The sequence below is a fragment of the Schistosoma haematobium genome, chromosome 7 (genome assembly GCF_000699445.3).
Source record: "Schistosoma haematobium chromosome 7, whole genome shotgun sequence".
Lineage (NCBI taxonomy): Eukaryota > Metazoa > Platyhelminthes > Trematoda > Strigeidida > Schistosomatidae > Schistosoma > Schistosoma haematobium.
This window is the reverse complement of record NC_067202.1, coordinates 12034223-12060657: the sequence shown is the minus strand read 5'-3', so window position 1 is coordinate 12060657 and position 26435 is coordinate 12034223. Positions and strand designations below refer to the sequence as shown.

Here is a 26435-nt window from a genome sequence, read left to right as displayed (position 1 = left end):
GGGGGCACAGTCTGAGCCTTTGATCTGAAGGTCTAATCCACATGGCAGTGGGGCAACGTCAGGAGATGCAGTCCCATAGTAACAGGTGACCAATAACTGGTTAATACGTCATTTGTTTCTTTAGGATTCTGGAACCCATGTACACCACTGGTTTGGAATGAGGGTTTTCCAACTCCTCTAGGTGGATTCTCTGTATCCAACAACCGGTTTAAAGCGCCGAACATTCGCTTTTCATCCTCTCAGTTTCATAAACAACAGTAATGCCGCGAGAAGGCAATAAGTAGGACTTCCCTTGCAGTGATTGTATGCACGTGGCCAATTGAAAGCATTTGAGAGGGAGAGCTGGCTCTCTCCACTCTCGGTCGTACCAAGGCATTTGGAGGCACTTTGGCGTTACTCTATTTTCATGTTTATTTGTACGCTTAGAATTTTCACTTATACTTGGATTAGCCTTTTCTCTTCAACTCCGTTAGTTATGATTATCACAACTTGAATTGATACTCTGTAAGAAATGTACACTAAATTGTGATGTTATTCTAAACAATCAAATAGTTTTGATTACTTTTACAAAATAATTTTTCATATTTAGGAATATATGTCCCTTTAGTTTTGTACTTTATCTTCGTGGATCGTTAAACAGAACAAATATGAACTACCAACCGTTATAAGATAGTATTTTGTTTAGTCAACAAGTAAAGTATATAGATTATTAAATCCTTCACTGTTATATTTATATATATTTCTGACATACTAACGTATCGATAAAATTTTGTACTTTTTCCTAATGTGACTTCATTTCATATGATGTTCATGAATTGTAAACTATTTATAAATGTCTAAATTCGATTTGATATTGTCAATATTGTAAGCAGTACTTTGATGTATCGATTGTTTTCTTTTCAATGAATGAATGCCTTGATCCATTTCCCTGTACCAATGATATATTAGTGATAACAGTTAATGGACTAATACATCATTGTTGTTAATGCTACTATCGATGTAATTAATGTGGGGATCATGAAGTTTTCTATAAAGCCTTCCGTAATGATACTTCATTCATAACTTAGTAATTGGTTGTAAACATTCAACGACTGGTTTTATTTACATGAGTTTAGTAGACATCAGAGACACATCAATTGATGTCCTAATGCTTTTGTCATATAATTGTTCCATTTTTATCCTGACGCTATATACAATTATGTTTGTTATTTGGATGCTTAGATATTCCACATACGTCACCTAATAATTCAAGCCTTTATAGTATATCGAATCGAATTCATACCTGTTTAACCAAACTAGTAACTATCCAAACACAGTAGCTCAATGGATAGTGCACTGGGTGTTTGAAGTTTAGGGTATCGGGTTCGAGCTCTTGTTTGGGCACCAACACTGGAATAAGACAAGCACTTATAATAAAAGATGAGTCCCAGGTGGGATGAAACATTCGTTACAGATTTCACTGCTAACTACAACCCATAAAAATTTTAATTCACTTGAACAAAAATTCAGATTCTTGTCTCTGAATATGGTTGAATAGCTTAACACTAAGTATTCAATCTATTAAATCTTGTTGCTCTCCTTCTCTTCAGATTAGCTACAACCTGTTTAACTTTAAGCCCAGTTAGTTGGTCATTCAAACGCAACGTAGAACTTGGGACATGTATACATCATAAATTCCCTATGTAAAATTTCAGATCTAATGACGTTAGTATGTAAAAGCTTTATAGGATTGTGGAGTTTGTTGAGTTTGAATGAAATCATTAGTCGATCGATGTTAGACTGCCATTGGAAACCTGGAAGAACTATAGTTCCGCGTTCAGGGTCGTGGATGTGCACTGCTGAGGAGTCCCATAGTACGACGAAACAGCCATCCAGTGCTTCTAGGTTTCCAACGGTGGTCTAACATTGATCAGCTAATTATTTCAATGAAACTCAGATTCCTAGCCACAGAGTATAATAATGTTGTTGCACAGAACTCGATATTTTTTTAGTGAATTAAGTTCATCAAAAGTTTTTCTCATTTGATTTATATTTATTCTGTGAAACATATCGAATCAGTGTAAGTTTTATATTTATGTACTGTTTGTATTTTTATTGACAATTCAGAATCTTCAATTCGTAAATTGAGTCTGAACGTTCGTAAACCATCTCCCATTGGATTCAATCAATTAAATGAAGAAATAACAAATAAAAATGTCGATATTGGATCCAACGTTGTTACTCAACGTAATGATGATTTCAATGCTACCAGCCCAATTGTAAATAATCTATATTCCACTTCAACCCCTTCAAATATCCCTATGAAACGCAATAATACTTCAGTTTATCAACATACTAAACCTTACAATAACGAAACAGTCAATACTAATAATATTAATAATAGTAATAAGTTTAATCTTAATAGACCGAATGTTACCATTTCAACCGATTGGAATTGGTGGCCATTTAATGTCCTTACCTATCTGTTTAATGCTTCTCCTTCACAAAGATTTACCATGATGATTGCATATGCCATGTAAGTGTTATCTAATTTTTACTAATGTCATTTACTACATACCATATTTCTGTAAATTTAATCGAAAAGAACTGAACATCTGTTTCGATCTAGTTTACAACTTATCCATCAACAGGGAATATTCAACATAATTATACTAAGATCAAACAGATGAATACCAGTAGAATACTAATCATTGGCTTATGAATATTATACTCTTCCGGAGAGAATTGTTAATTAATGAATTCATTCCTATGTATGGATTCATTAGTACTTATTGCCAAAGAATTCTCAAACTACGGCGAGACAACTCCCAAGTACTTCTTGATTTTCAGTAAGTCACTGAGCCTGATATCAATTTGTGATGAAAAACACCCTTAAGTCTTGTATGAAACATGTAAGTTATTATCAATAGAGTAGCGATAAAACGGACAAGATTACCCTGTTCTTTGTAAAGCACTAATGAGATGTTACGTGATCGTAGTTATTCAGGAGGAAACTATGGACCTGCGTTTCATACTAGTTAGTACTCGTCAGTAAGGCGCATACCTATAATCGTCATGGTGATGACATTCCTTATGGGATTCGAATCCGTGCCGTTCAACTTTACAGTTTGGAATATCGTTGAGCTACTTGAGCAGCTACTGTAGGACTGATATTCCTGATTGAATAATCACTAAATAGTGACCGAGATATTGAATCAATGAGATTAATGGCCACGTCACAACTTGATTGTTAGAATTTGATCAGTACTAAAAGACTAGATAAACGTGACATTGGTTACTACTCAATACTTGACGAACTGAAATCTACTTATACTACTAATCACAATATATCTATTATAATGTAATCGCATAGTCAATATTACTTACTTACACCTATTACCCTTCGTCGAAGAGCATAGGTCGCCCACCAGCACTCTCCATCCAACCCTGTCCCAAGCAATCCTTCCCTGTTCTTCCAACTTGCTATTTATCCTTTTCATGTTTGCTTCTAATTTCCGACACAGTGTGTTCTTCGGCCTTCCTCTTTTCTGTTTCCCTTCAGGATTCCAAGTTAGGACTTACCTCATGATGCAGTTTGGTGATTTCTGTAGTGTATATCCTATCCACTTCCAACGTATTTTCCTAAGTTCCTCTTCAGTTGGAATCTGATTTGTCGTCTCACATATTAGGCTGTTGCTAATGGCATCCGGTATCAATATAACAGTAGTAATAAGTTGAAAGATTTGTTGTTGAGAAAATAGGGAATTTTTTTTCAATTTATAAAAGTTACCATAAGGTTAATTATTTTATGAGTGTTTGTTGAACTACTAATCCATCAAGGATCTTATTAACTGTGTGGTTGTACCACACGTTTAAGCTGTACTGTTCATGTTATAAAGAGACTGGATAGTGTCTTGTTCTTCTGAAAACCAGTGTTAAATTATCCCCTTCCAGGGTATATATATTCATGAATAATTGTTAAATTGTTTATAAGTTTCACTAATCCCGACTGTTGTTGCTACCTTGACGTGGTGGTCGGGCTTACCTATCGTGATGAAGCGACCGATCTATACTGGCCAGAACAACCGTTCCTCAAGGTCCTACCATGCTAGACAGGTTGGTTGAAGAGCGGTAAGACTAAAAGCAACAAACCCAAGGTTTGATGGCGAAGTCGTACTGCTGACTGTACAGAGGTGTGACAGCAGTAAGGTTTTTCTTTCAGACAACCAGCATGGCAGCGATGCTGCCTTCCCACAAGGAGGGGTGGGGTTGGAGAAGGTGGACGCTAAAAATGCACACCTCGCCTAATCCCACGGATATCCGTCTCCGGCGGTAAGGTCTCAACAAGTACGAAGCTAGCACGAAAATTACTCATAAAAAGGTCGTGTGCGACCGACCTCAAGCAGTTGTCCCTCGGGCACTGCGGTCACGCTCTCAGGTCACTAAGACCACCCCTAATCCAATTTTCTTTTCAGGTACCTCCAGACGAAACCTTCCACGGTGTGGGCAACCGGGAAGTGATAACCACCCTCATACCTCTAACAGCACTCAAGACTGCTGTATTCAATTCCTTTTGTTCCTCCTTCATAGACTGAAGTTTCACTAATTACTGAAAAATTTCTCTTATCTTCCATTTGATAGATAACGAGTTCCTTGAATCTTTTTCATATGCTCAATGTCATTGTTATGATCTTGTGTTCCTTTGTTTAGTTGAGTAGTTTCCTTCTTTTCGAATTAGTAATGAAGCTGTGAATCAGTTGTTAATACATTATTTAGCTTCCAACTGTTAGGTCACGAATTCGAATCATTCTTAGTCTATTTCAGCTTCAATAGTCCTCATACACGAAAAAATATAGCCTAAAGTTCTTAATACTTGCACACAATAAATGAACTCTTCATTTGTACAATGTTTGATAATCACTGAGTAATAACAATAATATCTTGTAGACTGGTGGTTCCAAAGCCTATTATTTGCTACTTGATATCTTAAACACCACAGTTGCATTTTTGGCTGATACGTTGTATGACCAATATTTTAGTCAATTCACTTAGCGTTTACATGTACTGTGGGGCAACGGCTAAAAGGCATAAAACTCTGGAATTCCAATAACTTATTTGTAACTTCAAATCCTATTCTATTCACCTTTATTTAGAGAGCAGAATGGCTAGTTTAATAGTATAGTTTGATAAAATCTCAACACGGATACAGAAAACTCAATGGGCGTTTGCCGACTTTTATGTTTTATGGAATAGTCAAGATGTCTATCTGCAAACCAAAGAGGGAGTATACTGCACAGCAGTTCGATCTGTTTTACTTTATAGTTGTCAAATGTGGTGTATGGAAATAAAATATGTACGTAGGCTTTACGTTTTGAATCATGGGTGTTTCGAAGCATTGCCTCTGTATCATAGAACAATTGAGGAAGTAAGTACAAAATATCGGTTGACTAAACTGTAAATCCTCATCAACTAAGATGACAATGCCTAACCATCATCTACTTCGATGATTGATGTAAAACTATGCTAGGAGAATGATAGAGGTAGTCGAACCAAGACGTGTCATTGACCGTTTGCTTGAACCTTTAAGATAGATAAAACTATCTAGTTAGGGTCCACATAATAACCACGGTCAGTAGTTGAAAACATTGTATGTGATAGGTCAGAATCGTCTACAGTCAATCAAATTCATTCACTCTTTATCTTACTTTAAATGTTGATCTCCAATACCACATCATACATATATTTTCTTCTTCTCTTTTAGAATCATATTATCAATGATTAACTTTTCTGATTATCATCACTACTGCATAATTTCCATTCACATTTACTGTTCATTTTCCCATCTCAACATTTTATGATAGTTTTGGTTAATGGGTATTCATACTAGACCCTACATTGATCATGACTGTGACTTTATTAAATGTTATTTATGAATGAGTTCGTAGCCAATGAAGAAATTCAAAATTTGGCTATCATTTAACTAAATTAACAATTCACTTAATCCAAAGTTGATTAACTCACAAAACAACTACTTGTACATGTATGTCAGTTATAATCATTTTAATTATTGAAGTTTCAGATAACAAAATAGGTGAGACTATAATTTATGAATGACTTTTAAACGATCTTAGACTGACCTTCAGAGTTTCCATCTAATAACTAGGACCATATGAAGGTTATAAACCTGTGCCATGAATTCGAATTATGATTTACAATTGATGGTTAAGATTAGGATTTATATTTAGGGTTTTCATCATGAACTGACATAAACTATAATGCAAAAATGATGAGTGAATTCCGCACCAAAATCCGAGATCTGTTATCTTATACCTGATTGGTTCGTCCCGTAAATTATAGTCTCGCCACAAAATGTCTAGGTATCATCATCATCATCATCATCATCATTACTTATTATTCTTCCATTTATTCTCTTAATTTTCTTTTCTAGTTTAGGTTTTTTGTTCTTGTCAACAATACATCTTTATCATCGATTAGCATTAATTGATTTACAAACTGGTCCAGCTATACGCCGTGCTGGAATGAATCATCCATCATCTATATCTACTTCAGAATTACATAATTTAGAAGTACAATTAACTCATTTAACTCAACTTGCTTCAAAAATGGTTGAAGCACTTGGTCATTTAACATCAGAATTAAATAGTTTCGTATTATATTCTAATCCAGAGAAATTTTCACCAGATCAATCAACTATGAATACATGATATTATTGTATACAAGATGTAATTATTATCATTATCACTATCATTATGTGTCTCGTATTATTGTTGCATTTCATTTCCATAGTCTTGTTTGTTGATTTTTCTTCCTTTGTTCCAACACTATCAGATGAAAACGCGCGTGCAAACACACACACGCACATACAAGCGTATTACAGTGTTATCTAACAAGTTAACAGATACACTTGTTTTTGTATATAGCCTTCTTTATTAATGTATTTCTTCTTTCTCTTTGTATGTATAGTTCATTATCATTTATCTAAACAGTATCTACAATTTATCAGACTATATATCTGATCTCATTATTTAGAAAAGAAAAAAAAAAGAATAATACTCTCTATCACTACCCCCTTTTTTTTTACCTATTTTTGCTTCTCCTTCCGAAAAATATACACTACTACCTCTCTTTTCAATTGTCATTCATGTAACTAAAAGTTCATTGGTGTTGTTATCACTATCTCATTATTTTCTACTGTGGTTCTAGATTTTCATGATATACTATCATGTGGTAATAATGGTACCACACAATGTTTTATCCCTTCTCTCTTCCTTGATTTTCTCTGTCACTTTTTCCATCTCTCTCTGTTACATGCTATACATGTTAACTTTCTTATTTCTGCCAGTATTCTACTCTATTTAACTTGCTTTTTAGAGATACACATGTTAATTTGTTTGTCTCTTTTAAAATCTCATTCTGTTTTCATTCACTTACTCTGATCCATGTAGTGCATGTGTGTATGCATTTCTATTTTCTTGTTCTAATATAGGTGTCTATCTTCTTTTTTTTCTCTTTTCTTTTCGCTTTAATGTTTATCCTGTCAGCTATACATAGATGACACTAGCGTTCGATTTGGATCAATCAGCTGTTGCGAACTTCATTCTTATCGGGTAGTTTGTTTTCTAAAAGATTTTTTTTAGGATTAATTCACTTATTTGATTGTTATTCTACTTTCATATTCAATCCTCTCCTTCTTTGTATTCTCTACAACAATAAGTCTTTCAATATGAAACTCTACTACCACTAGTACTACTACTGCTACTACTACTACTAAATACTGTGTACGTTTGTGTCCCAAGTTTCTGTGTAATAATTATTTTTTTTTTGTTTACTATCATAATTATTATTCTTGTTGATATTTTGTTTCTGTTCTCGTTAACTTTCTTTGTCTGATCTCGGTATTTCATTTCTCCTTGTTGTTCTCTTCTCCTCCTCCTCCCCCTCCCTCACGATCTACAACAAACTCTTTATATATTTTTTGTTGTTTAACTCATCTTTCCAGTTGAAAAAGATGGATTGTTGTTTTCTGTTTGTCTGCTTCTTTGCCTTTTCTGTTTTGTTTTTTTCAAAGGTAAAGTGTTTATTCGTTCTTGTTACGTCTAGTTGATCTTTTCATTCATGTTGACTTACATGTTTATTATTATTACAACTGATGATAATATTTGTACTGATTACTATTATACATACATATCTTGTATGTGTATTGTAAACAAAATGACAAATCTGATTTTATCAGTAAATAATAAATTAATTTAAATCATATTGAAATGTTATTGTTATTATTATTGTCATGTATTGTATTCTGTTATTATCATTATTTTAACACATAGATATTGGTACAACGAGGCACCAAATAAATATGCGCCACACAATCTCATTTGATATATGTGAGGACTGTGGTACTGCCCGAATGCTCAAACCGAAGCAGGTGGTTTCCTTAGGGGGCCACACCCGGAGCCTTTGATATGAAGGTCTGATCCACAAGACAGTGGAGCAACGTTAGGATATGCAGTCCCATGGTAGTCGGTGACCAACGATTAGTTCATGCGCCATTTGTTTTCTCAGGATATTGAATTGCATGTGCAATCAGGGTTTTCCAACTCCCCTGAGTGGACTCTCCATGTCCACCAACCCGGTTAAAGCGCCGAACATTCACTTTTCATCCTTTCAATTTCATGAACAACAGTAATGCCATGAGAAGGCAGTGAGTAGTAGTATTCTATCTTTATTCTTATTAGAGTATCCTATCCTGGTTGTGTGACGATGATGGAATAAGGTGTTACATTAAATTCGTATAAAATACTTGGCTTTAAGCCATATTCTAATTGTGAAAATTTATAATACTATTTAGTTGTCTAAACTGAAGTAGGTTGAGCAGAAGTTCAATGTACGAGTTGATAGATGGAAGTTGAATACTTTAATCAGTGAGCCTTCACTCCATTATCATGTAGTAGTAGTAGTGTAGTGAACAGAACACGGGTGGGGACAATCGAATGTATTTAACACAAAATTACAGGACTTGTTAATAAAATCTAACCATCATAAAGTAAATACGTAATTTGAAAAATGTCCATCAATTGTCTCATAATGACTTAGACTTCATTGTTCTTGCATTTTCATAGAAATTGCATTTTGTTTCCATTCTTTACTGTTCGATCCTCTTGTCTCTCTACTGCCAGACATTCTGTTTACGAGTAACATCATCTACTACTTATGTCAATATAAGTAGCACACACCACAGTCGTACACTGAATTATAGCAGATATTCTACTAAAAAAATATTGAAATATGCAAATCAGTGTTATTCATTATAGTTTAGTCATTAATTTGCATAATCTACCTTTTATGTTAGATATTTGACTGAAGAATGAGATTTATGTTCAGTTAAAAACGCTATATTATAAATTACATAATAGACTAATGGACTTCAGTAGATTGGATCACAAATGAGAAACCTTGTATTTCATCGATTTCGGTTTGAGAAGCCAATTAATAAGACTAGTCTTGAAATGGTGGAGTACATGAACACTAGAACTTAACTGACAGCTTTCGCTAAATTACAGGAAACCATACTACATCGTAGGTGTAATATTACTCACATTTCATTGATATTTTGTTTTCAAATGAGACTAGTTCCTTTAAAATGAGTTTCATTGACTGTCACATGAGAAATGATGATTAGCACACCTATTTTCTAGGTAAAATGAATATCAACTAATGCTTTACTCAAATCCCTAATGATAATCGAAATTTCCTAATCAAATATGATTTATTAATGGTTGAGATCATGAGTTAATTGAAACTAGATCACTATAGAAAACCTGGAAGCACTGGACGGGTGTTTTGCCAAATTGTGGGACTCCTCAGCAGTGCGCAACCGGGTCTGTTGTGAAATAGTAACTCACTGAAAAGAATGGCGGATGTGTCGCTCAATTCCATGGATTAATTAAAGTTAGACATTAACACCGTTAGATGCCGTCTCAGTGGTCTAAAGGTTAAGCGTTCGCGTACGAGATCGATAGGTCCTGGGTTCGATTACTTTGGTACAATTTAGAATTCTCAGTACAAACTATTTCAACACGTTTCCGTTTCCTACTTCTTGGTCGATCCTAACGATAAATATTGATTGATCGCCAGTTAGATGTTAGCAGTTCACTCAATCGACATCTAAATAATGTACAATCTTTTATCTGCATATTGCCTGAAACCATGACATCTCTGATTGGGCCTTTTGTAACTTGTACAAAGAAAGGTTGTACACATTTCAGAAAGGTATCTGAATAAGTTATGCGATTAGTGGATATAATAATGTATTAGGACAAACAAGAATAACTTGTTGAAATATCCGGATGATAGGAACAGGTGACCCAGATACTCAAACATGTTGCCAAGTTGACAATGAAATAAAGATGGTGGAGAAGATTTGTAGCTCAGGTGGATGATTTTGATGGAGTTTTGTTCTCAGAGCTGGATGATTTCGTTGTGGAGCTTTCATCGTTCTTCTGAACGACATCATTAGCACAAACTTCAGAAGTCAACTGAAGTTTGTGCTAATGATGTCGTTCAGAAGAACGATGAAAGCTCCACAACGAAATCATCCAGCTCTGAGAACAAAGCTCCATTAAAAAATGAAATAAAGGCCTAATAGAACAGATATTTGTAATTACTGTTTGCTTATTTTTTTACCAGACATATATTTGGATCAGTTAAATACAATATAAAACGCTTTATGTGTACATATCAGTACAAGGATTCTGTTATCTAATCATGAAATATTTTATGTAATCGACTTGACAATTGTCAGTAGATAGTTTGCTGAATATTCTCAATGTGATGATATGTTCCTGAAACTTGGAAAACTTTCTATTAACGTCAAGACAGTTCCATTGTATGGAGCTGGAATTTGGAGAACTAGTATAACCATTATCAAAAATGGTACAAGTATTTATAAAGAGTTGTCTACTCAAGATAATCAATATCCATTGGTCGGATTACCATCAGGAACAGCCTAATGTAGGAGAGAACAAACCAGCCTATAGTTCAAGAGAAAATTAGGAAAAGACGATGCAAGTGAATAGAACATATATTGCGGAAATCACCAAACTGAATCATGAGGTAAACCGTAACTTAGAACCCTGAAGGGAAACGGAAAGGAAGAAGGCCTAAAAACACACTATTAGAATCAAACATGAAAAGGATGAATAGCAAGTGGAAAGAACAGGGAAAGATTACTTGGGATAGGGTTGGATGGAGAGTGTTGGTGGGCAGCCTATGCTCCTTGACGAGGTGTAACAGGCGTAAATAATTAAGCAAGTAACTGCCCCGGCTAACGTACAGTAATATGACAATTAATCAGTGTTAATAAATATAAAACTTAGTTTATTCAAATATTTATTTTGTGTGTTAAATAAATCCTCATCGAACGTCTTCGTACCTTAATTGAATTGTCTGATTCATAGTCTTCGTGTTGAAGTACAAAGACATAATCCCATTTACAACAGTGCTGAAGTGTTTTTTTTTTTGTTGGTTTTGTTAATAAATCTTCAATTACATCAGTCTTTTCTGTTCTTACTTGGATTAGTGAGAATTATATCGGTTTACAATTTCAAGTAGGACTGGAGGGGGAAGGAATATAACTTTATACTAAATTGTACTGAATGATTTGTGATATTCTATATTAGATCACTCATTTCATTTTCATTTCAAAAAACCTTGGACAGAATAGAGTCATACAGTCAGAGAACTCATCAGTAATTCATTTCATCTTAGACTAACATTTGTGAAATTGTAGTTGGAATATCAAACTTATCTGATGTAAGATATTTATGCCAATTCCTTTCTTTAGAAAATAGAAATTATTATTACTATTTGACCATGACCTATTTCATTTATTCTCTTTTCTTTCCCAAAGAATTCTCTGTATGGCATAATACGGCATCCATTTAGTTCGATTTTCTTGAACCCATCTCCCTGACCTTGACCTCAGTTAACCATTCATCCCCGTCATATATATATGAACGGGGAGTTACTGAAAAAGAATATGCATACCTTGGTAAGTACATAATCAATGACATTGGGAAGTATTTGCATAATAGTTTCATTAATATCTGAACTTCATTCATCAATTTAAATTTTAAAGGAAACCAATGAAGAAAGTCAAATTTGAATTCATTTGGTGTTAGTTGTTTGTATATTTCCATTGTTGTATATGACTGTAATTGATCAGTCTCTTATTGGCATATGTGCATCCTGTGCGAACTGCCTCGATATTGCCTTAGATCACAAGCTTTTTAAGCAAAGATGAATGATGGATTTAAACTTCACCCTATTGCACAAGCACGTGGCTGTCAGAACTTAGTAGCTTAGTGGATAATGCGATGTGGTCTGTTTGGTTTGTTCATAAACCCAGTATGTTTGAAATACAGGCAGGGAGAAGTACCGATAAAAACTTTAGACTGCTTGTGCGTGTTTATGCGTTATTGTTCCAGTCGGTTATATATTAACAGGGCACAACGCCACAATTTATAAAAAATTCATACTGTAGTCAATGAAGACTAGGTGGCGAAAACTAGTTCATTGTTTTATGCAGGATTAAATAGTGCGTTCGTAAAATATAAAAAAAGTCATACTTTCAATACATCTTCACATCTTCATTGAGTTGTCCATTACATTCTCTATCATCCTTCTAATCCTGTTTTTATTCCGATGCCTCTCTGTTTTTCCTTCACGTCCCTTTAGTTCCATCTTCTGTTGATCAGCATTCCACTTTCAATTCATACTATATACTACTTATTTCCGTCCAAACAATTAACGTACATCACAATATGACTAATCTATCGTGAGAACTTTAGGTTCACACATGACATAACAAAAACGAACTCATCATTACAGAAAACAAAACGTTTAATTGACTGTTCTAAATTTGTCATAATACTCAAAAATCTCAAATCTAATTTTAATTGAAATGTATAAATGGATAATTATGATGAATAGCAAGTTAGTAAGGATAGCTATTCATTATTCTCTAGTTTTCAATGATTATACATCTCACAAATGTTTGATATTCTCACGGATCTCTAGCCAGAGATGCCCCCAAATGCCCTGGTACAGCCGAGAATGGGGAAAAGCCGCTCTCCCTCTCGAAATGGTCTCATATGGCCACGCGTATACAGCCTCTGTCAGAGAAGTCCCACTCACTGCGTTCTCGTGGAATCACTGTTGTTTACAAAGTTGAGAGGACGAAAAACGAATGTCCGGCACTTTAACCGGGTTGGTAGACATGGAGAGTTCACCTAGGGGAGTTGGAAAACCCTGATTGCAAATGCAATTCAAGATCCTGAGAAAACAAATGGCGCATGAACTAATCGTTGGTCACCGACTACCATGGGACTGCATCTCCTTACGTTGCTCCACTGCCTTGTGGATCAGACCTTCATGTCGAAGGCTCAGGGTGTGGCCTCCTTAGAAAACGACCTGCTTCGGTTTAGGCACCCGGGCAGTATCACAGCCCTCGCACATATCAAATGAGATTTGTGTGGCGCATATGTGTTTGGTGCCTCCTTGTACCAATATCTATGTGTTAAAATAAATAAAATTCTCACGGATATACTACTTAAAATATGTTTTGTAATTTTCAGGTCAGTATTATAAATGAGACATCATTTAGTTCTCTAATTATTATGTTATAACAGAATTAAACCAGCTTTACTATTGAGGTCGTACATTAGACAACTGATCAATAAAAAATGAATAGTTTACGATCCTAGGTCACATGATGCACTCAACTCATCACTCTGATAAATAATCAAGAGACAGGTCAAGATGGTGGTTTATTAGTACTTTAATAAAAAGTATCCAATAAGTGAATTTATGGTGGAATTAGTTTTGTACATAGTATAGTATCTTATTATTACTTAGTGTAACCAAATATGTCTATTTTCGATTAGTGACCAATTATCCTATACCTTCAGATGACTGGAAAAGATTGCCCAGGATAGGGTTGGATGGTGAATGTTAGTGGACGGCCTTTTCTCCTTGACGAGGGGTAACAAGAGTAAGTATGTTCGGCTGACACCTCAAATATATATTAACGTGAAATTTTTAAGTATTTTTCTGTTTGGTATCAGAAAATAATTTAGTTAATTGAAATTGGTTACCTGTTATTATTATTATAATACTAGATAAGATGTTGATTGGAGGTAGTCAACAGGAAACCCTGGACCTAGGTTTCGTGCTACTTGGCATTCGTCAGCAAGGTGTACCTGTAATCTTGAGGGAACTGATACTAGTAGTTATGCTTCTGGTTATTTGAATAATCATGAATATTAATTTATTATCACAAGGGGTTTTGTGGAGATTGTAGTAAGTTCAACAGTTGAGATCATGAGTCAATTGAAGCCAGACCACCATGGAAAACCTGGAAGCACTAAACGGCCGTTTCGTCCTGTTGTGAGACTCCTCAGCAGCGCACATCCACGACCCCGCCTCGCGAGGTTCGAACCCAGGACCTATCGGTTTCGCGCCAGGCACTTGAGCAACTAGAACACTGAGCTGGCCGGCATCCAACGGTGTTAATGTCTAACTTCAACTAATCCACGAAACTGAGCGACACATCCACCATTGTCATCAGGAGTTACTATGTCACAACAGACCCGGTTGAACTCCACTGGTCAGTGCTTCTCACTAGAACTCCAGGACATATCTCTTGAAACCAGTCACTAGTGAGCATATGTGGTCTAGCTTCAACTGACTCATGATCTCAACTGTTGAAATATTAATTTAGTTTTATTATTTATGCAAAATAAGAAAGTTTAGTTCACTGAAGAGTACTTTTTTTCTCGGTGAATTCATTTTCAATACTATACGATTATTGTTTATGTAATATTACATTTACATTGGTTTGAATCATTCCACTGTTGATATTACGAGCTACAAGTGATCAATCTTTTATGCACATGTTCATTTTGAGTGGATTGCCTTAATACTACTATTAAGTCAAAAGTATTTTTAAACAAAGTTTCATAATAACTAGCAGTAGAATTCAGGGTACACAGGTCGTCAAATTTCAAACTTATCTATTGGACCCAAACGTGTTTCAAAAAAGCGGCTGATTAATTGCAATCTTTAACATCGATAAGGATTAGATTAAAACTATCAAAAATGGAGTTGAGTTCATTCTGGTTGCACTAGCCAATGGATATTTCAGCGGATAATATGTTAAGCGTTTAAAAGAAAGGATAATGGGTTTAAGTCCTAGTGTGAACTTAAATACGGGAATTCAGATAAAGACAAGTCTCTAATAGGTCTAAATGAGTGTCTTACATTTCACTTTTAGTCAATAATCAATGAATAAATTCAATGCTTTTGATTAACTGCCAATATTGACGCATTCCAATCAGGACGCACATTTAACGAAATAATAATATGCCAACCCCAGAAATAAAAATAAACGAGAAGCTACATATACTTGTGAATTACTATTATTTTATGATGGACCTAGAATACAAGTACTATTTATAGTTTATAATGCAGGATACTACTAGCACTCAGACTACTACTACTATTACTACCGTGGTGTATGCTACTTATGTTTGTCGACATAAGTAATATATAACAGCAATCAGAAGTGAAATACCTAACAGCGGAAGGTTGAAAAGATCGAATTGAAGAGAATGGGGATGTAAACAGAGAGTAATTGTGAAAAAATGAGGAAACGATGGAGTTTGAGACAATTGATGAAAGATTTGTAAATAAAGTACTTAGTGTATGATGAGTAAAAATGGATAGTGGCTAGCAGTGGAATCCAGTTTGACACGCGTCTCATCCTATTCAGGACTCGTCAGGTACATCGAGCTGACCAAGTGAATTTGAACTTCATCCCATTACACAAACAGGTGGCTATCAGGAAGAAACGGTGTTTGAAGCAAATGGTACCGGGTTCGAGTCCCAGAGTAGACATCAACCCTGAGATGCATGTACGTCCAGCTGACGAGTCCCAAATGTGAAGAAGCACGCGCCCGACTGGATTCTACCGTTAGCCACTATCCTTCGTTGCTTAAAATGGTTCTGACTTAAGGCAATATCGAGGTAGTCATCACTGTATGCACATATGCCAAAAAGTGACTGATCAATTGCGATCCTACATAACAATGAGAAGATTCAAGTAAACAATACCAAGTGTATTTAATGTATAGTTCTCACATTTTATGAAAGAACTTTTTAATTTTGTATTAAATAGTAAATTGGTTATACCCACGTGAATGCTCATTCACTAAACTATTAGTAGTAGTACTACTATGATTACTCACACTACTATTATTGATGATGATAATAATAGTCGATTACTGTGTGTTTTTATTAAATAAGTATGAGTTATATTGAACTGATTACCTAGTCTGTAATGACACATCAATGTTAGCTTTGTATATTATTTTTAATTTGACCTGTAACTAAACGAACTATGTAGATAAACTGAAATAAATAGTTATGACAGCTGATCTAATTACACAGCTTTATATATATGAAGTTCATTAATGCATATTAATCTACACGATGGAATCAAAAATCGTTTTGAATTCATTCATAAATATAAAAACATCCCGCGAGCGGGATCGTGGTTGCGCACTGCTGAAGAGTCCCAAAATAGGACGAAATGGCCGTACAGTGTTTCCAGCTTTTCGATGGTGGTCTAGCATCAATCGATTCATGATCTCAATAAAAAACAAGAAAGAAAAAATCAAATGTATTTCAAACATACATTATCAATGGTATTCATCTCTGAAAATTATGTAATCAGTAATGAAAATGAATAACTAATATTAATATAGAGTGACTAGTTGGGTAAACTAATTCTTATGTATCAATTCCTACAAATCCCAAAAATTGATAATAATCATGTTCTCAGTAGTGACTAGCTTCAAGATGAATTATCTGTAGTTCTAATGAGAAGAGGTGACACCGGTGGAGTTCAATCCGTGTCGAGTGTGGGACAGTTATCTAATTCAAACAGTGGATGAAGAGTCGCGCAAGATCACGGATCGATCTAAGATAGACATTAACGGCGTTGAATGCTGGCTCAATGGTCTAGAGGTTAAAAATTCGGGTGCGTGACTGAAAGTCTCTGGTTTGAGTCGCGCATGCGAGATCATAGATGCGCACTGCTCAAGAGTCCCATACTAGGATGAAACGGCTGCCCAGTACATCCAGGTTTTCAATGGTGATCTAGTTTAGATTGACTGATGAAATTCATTCTGGAAATAATTTTTATGTAACAAAAAACATTTTAAGCTCTGTACACGAACTACATATATTTCAATATTAAAGGTAGGAAAAATAGAAGTATTAGGAGTTACAAACCCCAGGGTTTTGCAATGAGTACTCTGGTAGTCACAAATGCACTAGTGCTCATTTCACAGAGAAAGCTATGAGTACACCTGAAAGGTGTTTTAGTTTGTAATACGAACGGATGTGTAAAAACGTACAAGGTAATTATTGTTACATACAAATATGCACTATCTTTTGAAAATATAACCTTCTTTAGTACTAACATTGTTTTATATTTACAAAGATGGATGATGGTTAGTATTAGAATCCAGTTTGACGAACATTTGATCCTATTTGGGACTCATCAGCTGAATGTGCCTCCATCCCATTGTACAAGCAGATGGTCATCAGGGTTCAGTAGCTAAGTGGATAACGCGATGGCGTTTGAAGCGAACGGTGCTGGGTTCGAGTCTCGGGATGGACATCGACTTTGGGGTCAACGTACGTCCAGCTGACGAGTTCCAAATAGGAGGAAACACGCACCAAACTGGATTCCACTGCTAGCCGTCACCCATCTTTGCTTATAATACATGTGACTTAATGTCATTATTGAAGCAATCTGCACCGTATGCACGTACACCAATAAGAGACTGTTCAATTACAGTCCTACACAAGCGAAAAATACGACATATTTTTTCATCTGATTTGTATTTCTCAGAAAGCTTTTAAATTTGGCTGCTTTAATGCTGGTGAGCGGCCTCTGCTCCTTCACGAGGAGTAACAGGCGTAAGTAAGTAACTTGAATGTGTATATATCAAAATACATTTATCAACTTTATTTTAATTGATTAAATCCACCCGTAGCTCTTTTAGGGTTACTGCCAATCTCAATCCCTTATAAAGGAGGAGAATTGGGCATGAGATCAATAGCTCGATCCTATAGAAAACAAGCTTGCCACAAAAAACGCTAACCATTTTAATGGATTGAACAGAAGTAAAAGTAAGTAAGATCTGATGTTGAATTTATCTGTAAACTAAATAGAAACTTGTGAAATGCTTAAAGAGAATCTTAAAATTTTTACATAATTGATATTTATTCACCTCCAAATGGGATCCTGGTTGTAATTTTTAGCCATACGAAAATAGCATCCATTATTCTTTATTAATTTGATATGTCAACGAATATTTCGGTGAGACTAGAATTTATGAACGACCTGGAATCGACGTTAGACTAACCTTGAGAGTGTCTACCTAATAAATAGAACCAAATGAGGGTTATAAATTAGTGTGATAAATTACAATTCATGAAGTTGCGCCACCGTACACCATTGTTTTCAGTGAGCTGATATCTCACAACAGACCTGGTTGAACTACACTGGTAACGGCTTCTCACTAGAACTCCAGGAGTATCTCTTGAAGTCAGTCACTAATGAGCAGATGGTTATTGACTGAAGGGGTTTGTGGAGATTTTAGAAATTTCACAGATTGAAATCATGAGTCAATTGAAGCTAGACCACCATGGAACACCTGGAAGCACTGGACGGCCGTTTCATCCTAGTATGGGACTCCTCAGCAGTGCGCATCCACGACCCCAGTTGATGATTAAAGTTAGGAATTAGATTTATGGTTTTCATCACATACTGACATCAGCTAGAATGTCAAAATACTATTTAGCCAAACGGATCAATGAATTTCGCGCCAAAATTCAAGATCTGTTATCTTGAATCTGATTGGTTCTTCCATAAATTATAATTTTGCCTCTTTATCTAAGTTTAATGTTAAGTTCAACTAAATAGATATTCCGTTCATAGTCTCTGAATTTGGTACATATTCGATCGGTTGTTATTACCTTTGAAATTCTTTAATACAAAGCAAAGTAACACATTCAAATTGATCAATAAACAATAAAATTCTCTATTGGTGAAATTATTCAATGGTTTACCTTGACATAATGAACAAAGTTCAGTGTGTTTGATTTAATTTTTGTGGTGTTTGTTTTTTTACTGAAAACGTTTATTTGCTGTATTACGTAATACTATGAATTTTTGATTGTAATCATGAGCCAATTGATGTTAGATCATCATTGAAATCCTGGAAACACTGAACTGCTGTTCCGTCCTATTGTGGGACTGCTCTCAGCAGTGCGTATCCACGATCCTGTTCTCGAGATTCAAATCCATGGTCTTCGGTCTCACGCGCGAATGCTTAATCCCTAGACCACATTGGACGGTGTTAATGTCTAACTTCAATCAATCCACAAAATCGCGTAACTATCTTCCACTTTACTTAGCTAGATACCTGTCTCTACCCGACACGGATTAACTCCAGTGGTCACGGCTTCTCACTAGAACTCCGAGAATTCCCTCACGAAGCTAGTCACTAGTGAGCACATGGTAATCATCAGTATGGGGTTGTAATGATGGTCTAACATCAATCAGTTTATGATCTTAATCAAAAAATTAGTAATCTCCACAACCCCATACTGATAATATGAATTATTCAGTTGTTCCTCATGAATAATTACTGGTTGCTGTTCCACAAGTTCCAACGAGAAGTTATGAATAATGGAATTCAATCTTATCAGATGTAAGAGAGCTATCTACCACAGGCAATGGAAGATGCTCGCGAATTATAGCTGATTGATTAAATTTAAACACATACACCACTAGATTCCTTTACGATGGTTTAGTGGTTAGGCGTTCGTACACGAGATCGAAAGTCTTCGTCTCGATCTCCTGTAAGGAGATCACTCACGATCGATAAGTCCCAAACTAAACCAAAATAGCCAATTAGTGCCTCCTAGTTTTCCAATAATGACCTAACTAAGATCAGTCTGTGGTGTGAAATGTTAAGAATGTATTTTGGGAAATAGTTTTTCTCTTTTAATCTACATTCCAATTATGAATTCCAAACCATTTCCCATAAAATACAAACATATTTAATTGGAATACTATTAAATCAATTGAAATTATGCACTTGTCTATGTCTAACAATTAAATAGAAAACAACTAAATATTCAAGGAATTCATTGTGAATAGATTTCCTCACTTATTCTTAGTTTATGTGATCAAAATGAATATTGATCAAACGACAAACTATCATTCTCAGATGTATTAATCACCAGAACCGACACAGGTAAACTGGAGACTCAAGTGTATAGGAAGCTGACCCACAAAGATCAAATTCTCAACTACAATAGCAAAAAGCTAAGAGCTCACAAAATCAACTGCGTGCAAACTATGTTCAAGAGGGCAAGGACATCCTGCAATACACTTATGACACGAAAAAATAAAGAAAAATACTTGAAGACTACCTTTTAAAAGGACGGCTACCCAATCAACTTTATCAAAAAAATACCAGCCGCACGCATCAACAGAAATAAAGTCAAGTACATAAATCAACAAAAGGATCACTGTACCATACATGAAAGGCATATCAGAAATGACAAAGAGACTGCTGTAAACCTTCGGAATAAGTGTTGCACACAAACCAACAAAATCCATACTATCAATCCTATACAGACCAAAGGATGAAATAAAAATAGATGACAAACCAAATGTCATCTACTAAATAAATTGTATCAACTGCGAAAAACACACTACATCGGACAAAGCGGACGCTATCTTCATCTTCACCTGTATGAACATCAATTAGCCGTCAAACTCCATGACATGTCCTCATTTATATCAATGCACGTGGACAACTGCGGACACATATTCGACTAGAAAAATGTGGAGACTTTGGATAGAAGCAATTCCAAAAACACCAGAGAATTTTTAGAAGCTTGGCACTGAGATCAATCAGCAATAAACAAGCACATTGAAATCGATCCAATTTATCAACCAATTAGGAAAATTATGCACAAACATAGGAACAGAAATCAAACCAATGGGAGATGCAACCAAACCAAAGAAGTAACTAATGACAGGTTTAAGGGCAACAAGAACCAATCAACATCGAGGTTTACAGGACAAGCTGTGAACCATATGTGGAGAAGTTCGAATACATCAGTTCTGGCTGAAGTTTGTCCTGATGATTTCGTTCGGAAGAACGATGAAAGCTCCATGACCAAAACATCCATCTCAGAGAACAAAACTCCATCGAAACCTCCCTTAATGCTTTTCAAAAGCAAATATTTCAATTAACCTACTGGATGTGTCTTTAAAATAGTACGATTCCAAATTGACGTGAACGTAAAAGACCAGTCAGCTCATTAAATCCATTTTGTTGTCATGTAATTCCAGTATTAGATATTCAGTTAACGTTGAACTGATACTGAACATATTCTAATAAATTTAGATCGCAGCTATCAGTGGAATCTAGGATGAGCGACTCGTTGCATTTGGAACTTGTCTTTGGCAGTATATAATTGTATCACTGTGTTGGAACTCGAACCTACAACTTCTAACGCATTTCACTTCAGCTATTGAGTTCAAATAGGCAATACCTTGTTCAACGGTTATAAGATTTATCTGAATATCAAATTTATAGTGTCCGGACATTATCCAGAAGAGTCAAAACCCACTAGAGTACTTACTTTACACGAAAAGTTTAAGGAACTCATTCCAGTTCATCTTCTTTAGGAATGGTCACTCCAGTAATAGAGTGATAACAAAAATCTTGCTAAACACAGTAACAATGAGATAATATAAATAAATAAAGACATAAAAACGTTATTGTTATTAAGAAAACTAATAACTAAAGAGAATGAAGACGTTTCAGTGAAGAAAATTTTCTCTTCGTCGATGCTATATATTGAAATTATATTAATGTAGTACTACATGTAGTATTCTGATAATTAAGTTGTTGTCAAGACCTTGAATATTCAACATGAAGATAGATAAAGGATTATTATTGTAAGGGGTATTCTCAGTGTGATCAGATCAAATGTTGTAATTGAGATGAAGTGTAATCAAGAGGATCATAGAAACAGAAACAAATTAGTTGGGGGTTGAACGGTGTATAGAGATGAAGATAGAAGGGGGGTAGATGGTTGTGAAAGAAGGAAAGAAAAAAATTTACAAGAGATTAAGATCGTGGTAGAAGAAGAGGTTGTATAAGTTTCTTCTATGAATGTAATTCTGGTTGGAATAAATCTATATCATGGATCTTGGGAAATAATAACGAGATAGAAGTTTACTGCTCTCATGAACCTTCTACGTTCTTTGCAGATAACAATGAATATTGAGTCCGTTTTGATTGAAAACTTTTGTTTACAAAGTTTTCCATTATAAAATTTTTTATTGAGCCGTTTATGACTCTTTTCATTCAACCCGTATTGTGTTCTCAATTTTGTTTTTGAATAAAATACTCCTCAAATGACCCATATATCTGGTTACACATGAATAGGTAAATTGATAAATGAACATGGAATTGGTCAAATCAGAGAGTTTTTTTATTCTTATCAAACATTGGTCGGCTGGAGAATGCCAATCACAAGGTTATTGCTAAGAACACTCTATTAAGAGAGTCTAATATTCTTCACTTGAGGATGCCTGTATCTATATCATCTTTGAAATCAACGTTTAAATAATAAAACTTTCCTTTGTATAGAGGCTATTTATACTTTAAGGGGTTTGAGTCTTATGTTCAATAAACACTGATGGATATCGGTTTCCGAGGAGGCACAGTTCACTTACTGTAACCACAGTACTACAAATTCTCGTATCCATATAGTTAGGAATATAATTAAATTACGCTTTCGGCTAATGGGGACCCAGCTATAAAACCTAATAGCTAGCTATTCCATGAAAGGTCCCAGTATATAGATCTTCTTAGAGTTCCATTGTGTTTTCCTATAATTTCAACATGATTGCTGGGTGACAATTATTAGATATTAGTATAAGATAATTCAAATCACGTTTATTATCACAAATGATAGCGGTATCATCCATGTACCTTTTATTATTAATAGTCGTTTTATTTTGATTGTTTTTCCAGATTGGACATAAAATAATCTACTAGCAGTCAATATTATCACATCAGTCAGATATCAACTAGAAAACACAGCGAACGTGATTTTGATGGAGTTTTGTCCTATGAGCTGGATGGTTTGGTCGTGAAGCTTTCATCGTTCTTCTGGACAACATCATCAGCACAAACTTTAATCCACCTTAGCTACAAATCTTCTCCACCATAGTGAACGTGAATACAAAGCTAACTGAGGTCAATAAGACTTATGAAGGCAGCCAATTTGAAAAAGATAACGGTTATTGGAGTGAAATCATATAATAGTTGTATAATAACTAGAAAGTTCACTTATACACAGAGTAGTCTCTGAAGATGTTAACTAGGACGACACTAAGATCTTAAATAAACTATTTAATTCAATGAACTCAACACTACAACAACAAAAAATATTTTCAATAATATGAATTGCAGATTAACAAAGGTTTTACTTCACTAATCGATTAAAAAAGAGGGAATACATACCAACAACCAATATACACTTAAAGTTACCATTTCATAAATGATTTGATGTGGTATAAAAAATCGAGTCATTAAATTCACCTAGTGTTACTTTTACTTGTATCTTCTCATTGGTTATTTAGGACTGCAATTGATCAGTCTCTTATTGGCATATGTGAATACTGTGTGGATTGCCTCGATAAAGCATTAGATCACAAGCATTATAAGCAAAGATGTATAGTGGCTAGTAGTGTAATCCAACTCGATATATTTGATACTCGTCTGTTGGATATATCTGCATCTCAGAGTTGATGTTCACTTTGGGACTCGAACCAAGTACCGTCCGCTTCAAACGCCATCGCGTTATCCACTAAGCTACTGAGTCCTAATAGCCACTTGCTTGTGCAATGGGGTGAAGTTTAAATTCACTTGATGTTGTTTTTACTTGTATCTTTCCATTGTTATTTAGGACTGCAATTGATTCATTTATATCCAGCTGACGAGTATCAAATAGGACGAAACGCGCGTGAAACTGGATTCCACTGCTAGCTACTATCCATCTTTTCATTAAGTGATTATCACAAAGAATTATCGAATTTATTACAAAAAAACTGACTGAAATATTTAAACAGTTGACAGATAAACAATTAAGGTACATTTTACAGACTTTGATGAAGAGTTATTCTCTGATCTGGATGAATTTTATGCTGATGTTATTGTTCAAAATAACAATGACCAAACTATCTAGTTTAAAGAACAAAAATGCATCAGAATTATCCAGTTGAATCACAAATCTTCCCTAACATCACATTTGAGTAAATAGAATACTATATAATTGTTTGGGTATACATTCCCGGCGAATTTCAATATTACATAGTCTATACAACAATTCATATCAGAAGGGGTTTTGTGGGTATTGTAGTAATTTCAATGGTTGAGATCATGAGTTATTTGAAGCTAGACTACCGTAGAAAACCTGAAAGCACTGGACTGCCGCTTCGTCCTATTGTGAAACTCCTCCATAGCAGTACGAATCCACGATCTTGTATCGCAAGATTGAAGTTAAACATGAGTACCATTGTATGTTAGCCAGCTCAGTGGTCTAGTGGTTAAACGCTCGCTCATGTGTGAAACTTAATAGATCCTGGGTTCTAATCTCGTGATGTAGGAACGCGGATGCACACTGCGACTGAGAAGTCCCACAATAGGACAAAACAGTCATCCAGTACTTCCAAATTTTCCACAGTGATCTAACTTTAACTGTCTCATAATCTCAACTATTAAAATTATACAACAATTATCATCTATCTAACTTGATAATATGAAATGTTGTACATATTTTTTTATCTATTTGGAATACAGATTCAATTAGCAAATTGTTCATATTACGGATTTCAATTTAACAATCGTTGTTAAGTGCATTTCTTATTTAAATAATGAATAGATTTCAATAAAAAATAGAAAAACAATTAAGTTTTAATTATTTTTTTTTATTTTTTAAAATTTTTTTTTGTTTTTTTGTTTTATTTTTGTAACTCAAAATGACGTAATAACCAGTTAATCCTTTTTTTTCTTCTTTCTTAATCTACCAACAAAAAAAAAACTAAAAAACTTTTTTTAAATTTTGATGAGCGTGTATCTGCGTAATAATAATTTTTTTTAAATTTTACATTATTGTTACATAATTCAATGTTAATGTCTAATATGAGTTTCTTGTTGTTGGTGGTGGTGGTGTCGTTTGTTTATTAATAGAACAAAATTATTCCATTTTTATACAATTAAGAATGATTATCAGATATATGAAGAATAGGATCTCATGACATTTCACCTGGAACTTTGAAGACAGACAGAAGTAATTGTAAAAATACTTCATGTTCTATACAACAAGATTTGTGTGGTAGGACAGTCAGCCAGACTGTCAGTAACAATGTAGAACTTCGTACATACGTTCGTACGTACATCAGTTCAAGTTGCCTTACCACATTAGCACTGAGATGCAGTTATCGATTCATATCCCATAGTGGTAGAGGCAGGAAAAGCATAAACAGTAATCGAAAACATTAGTGTTTGAAGATGTTACTCAAGGGGTGTAATTTAGGGAAATAAATTTGGAAAGAGACAAAAAGAAAGGAGTATGAAGAATTCAGAAGATAAGAATTTGGGAGAACACAAAAGGTGGATGCACCTGCGCCATTGCAAACGATTTTGACCCATGTCATTCAAGGTCTCTAACCATCGGTTGCTATCATCTCGCGGTTCCCAACCAGGTAGTTTACACCTACCAACATGGTGCAGTTCACTTGTCAGTGACTTCATGGATTTGTGCCATGATTTGGTGTGGCTGCCCCTAGCTTTCTTCCAACCTACTCCTATACCATTGAAAATCGCACGTCGAGGCAGCCGGTGGTTAGACATACGTAATCCGTGTTCCAGCCATGTCAACTGGTGAAGTTTCACCACTTCATCAATTGATTTGCCATCCTTACTAAGTATCCGTTTCCTAACAACTGCATTGCTTACTCAGTGATCGCAGGATACACGAGCAATATTTCGAAGACACCTATGATCAAACACTAGTAACTTACGAATATCCTCTACTCTTACCGGTCATGTTTCACTGCCATGAAGTAGGACGGAACGGACTGATGTGCAGTAAATCCGTCCTTTGGTTGATAGACGGATATCTCGCCTACTTCATTAATGACGCAAGTTGGCAAAAGCTAGTCGTGCTGAGATTTTGTCACACACCAGTCCACAAGGGTGGATGAG

General features: G+C 35.0%; 1 protein-coding gene across 2 annotated transcripts in view; it reads left to right on the top strand.

Moving 5' to 3' along the window:
- Nucleotides 1–25292, top strand: part of MS3_00009619 (uncharacterized protein) — a 29823-nt gene extending 4531 nt beyond the window's left edge. Inside the window, exons 6-10 of one of the 2 annotated variants that reach the window (XM_051218010.1) lie at nucleotides 2107–8516; nucleotides 8563–8701; nucleotides 11909–12049; nucleotides 13944–18258; nucleotides 23199–25292. In XM_051218010.1, coding sequence (XP_051064444.1) covers nucleotides 2107–2519 — 413 coding nt within the window. In that variant the 3' untranslated portion in view covers nucleotides 2520–8516; nucleotides 8563–8701; nucleotides 11909–12049; nucleotides 13944–18258; nucleotides 23199–25292. Of the gene's footprint in view, nucleotides 1–2106; nucleotides 8517–8562; nucleotides 8702–11908; nucleotides 12050–13943; nucleotides 18259–23198 lie in introns of those variants that run through there. The other variant, XM_051218011.1, reaches the window with a different exon arrangement.
- The last annotated feature ends 1143 nt before the right edge of the window (nucleotides 25293–26435 follow it).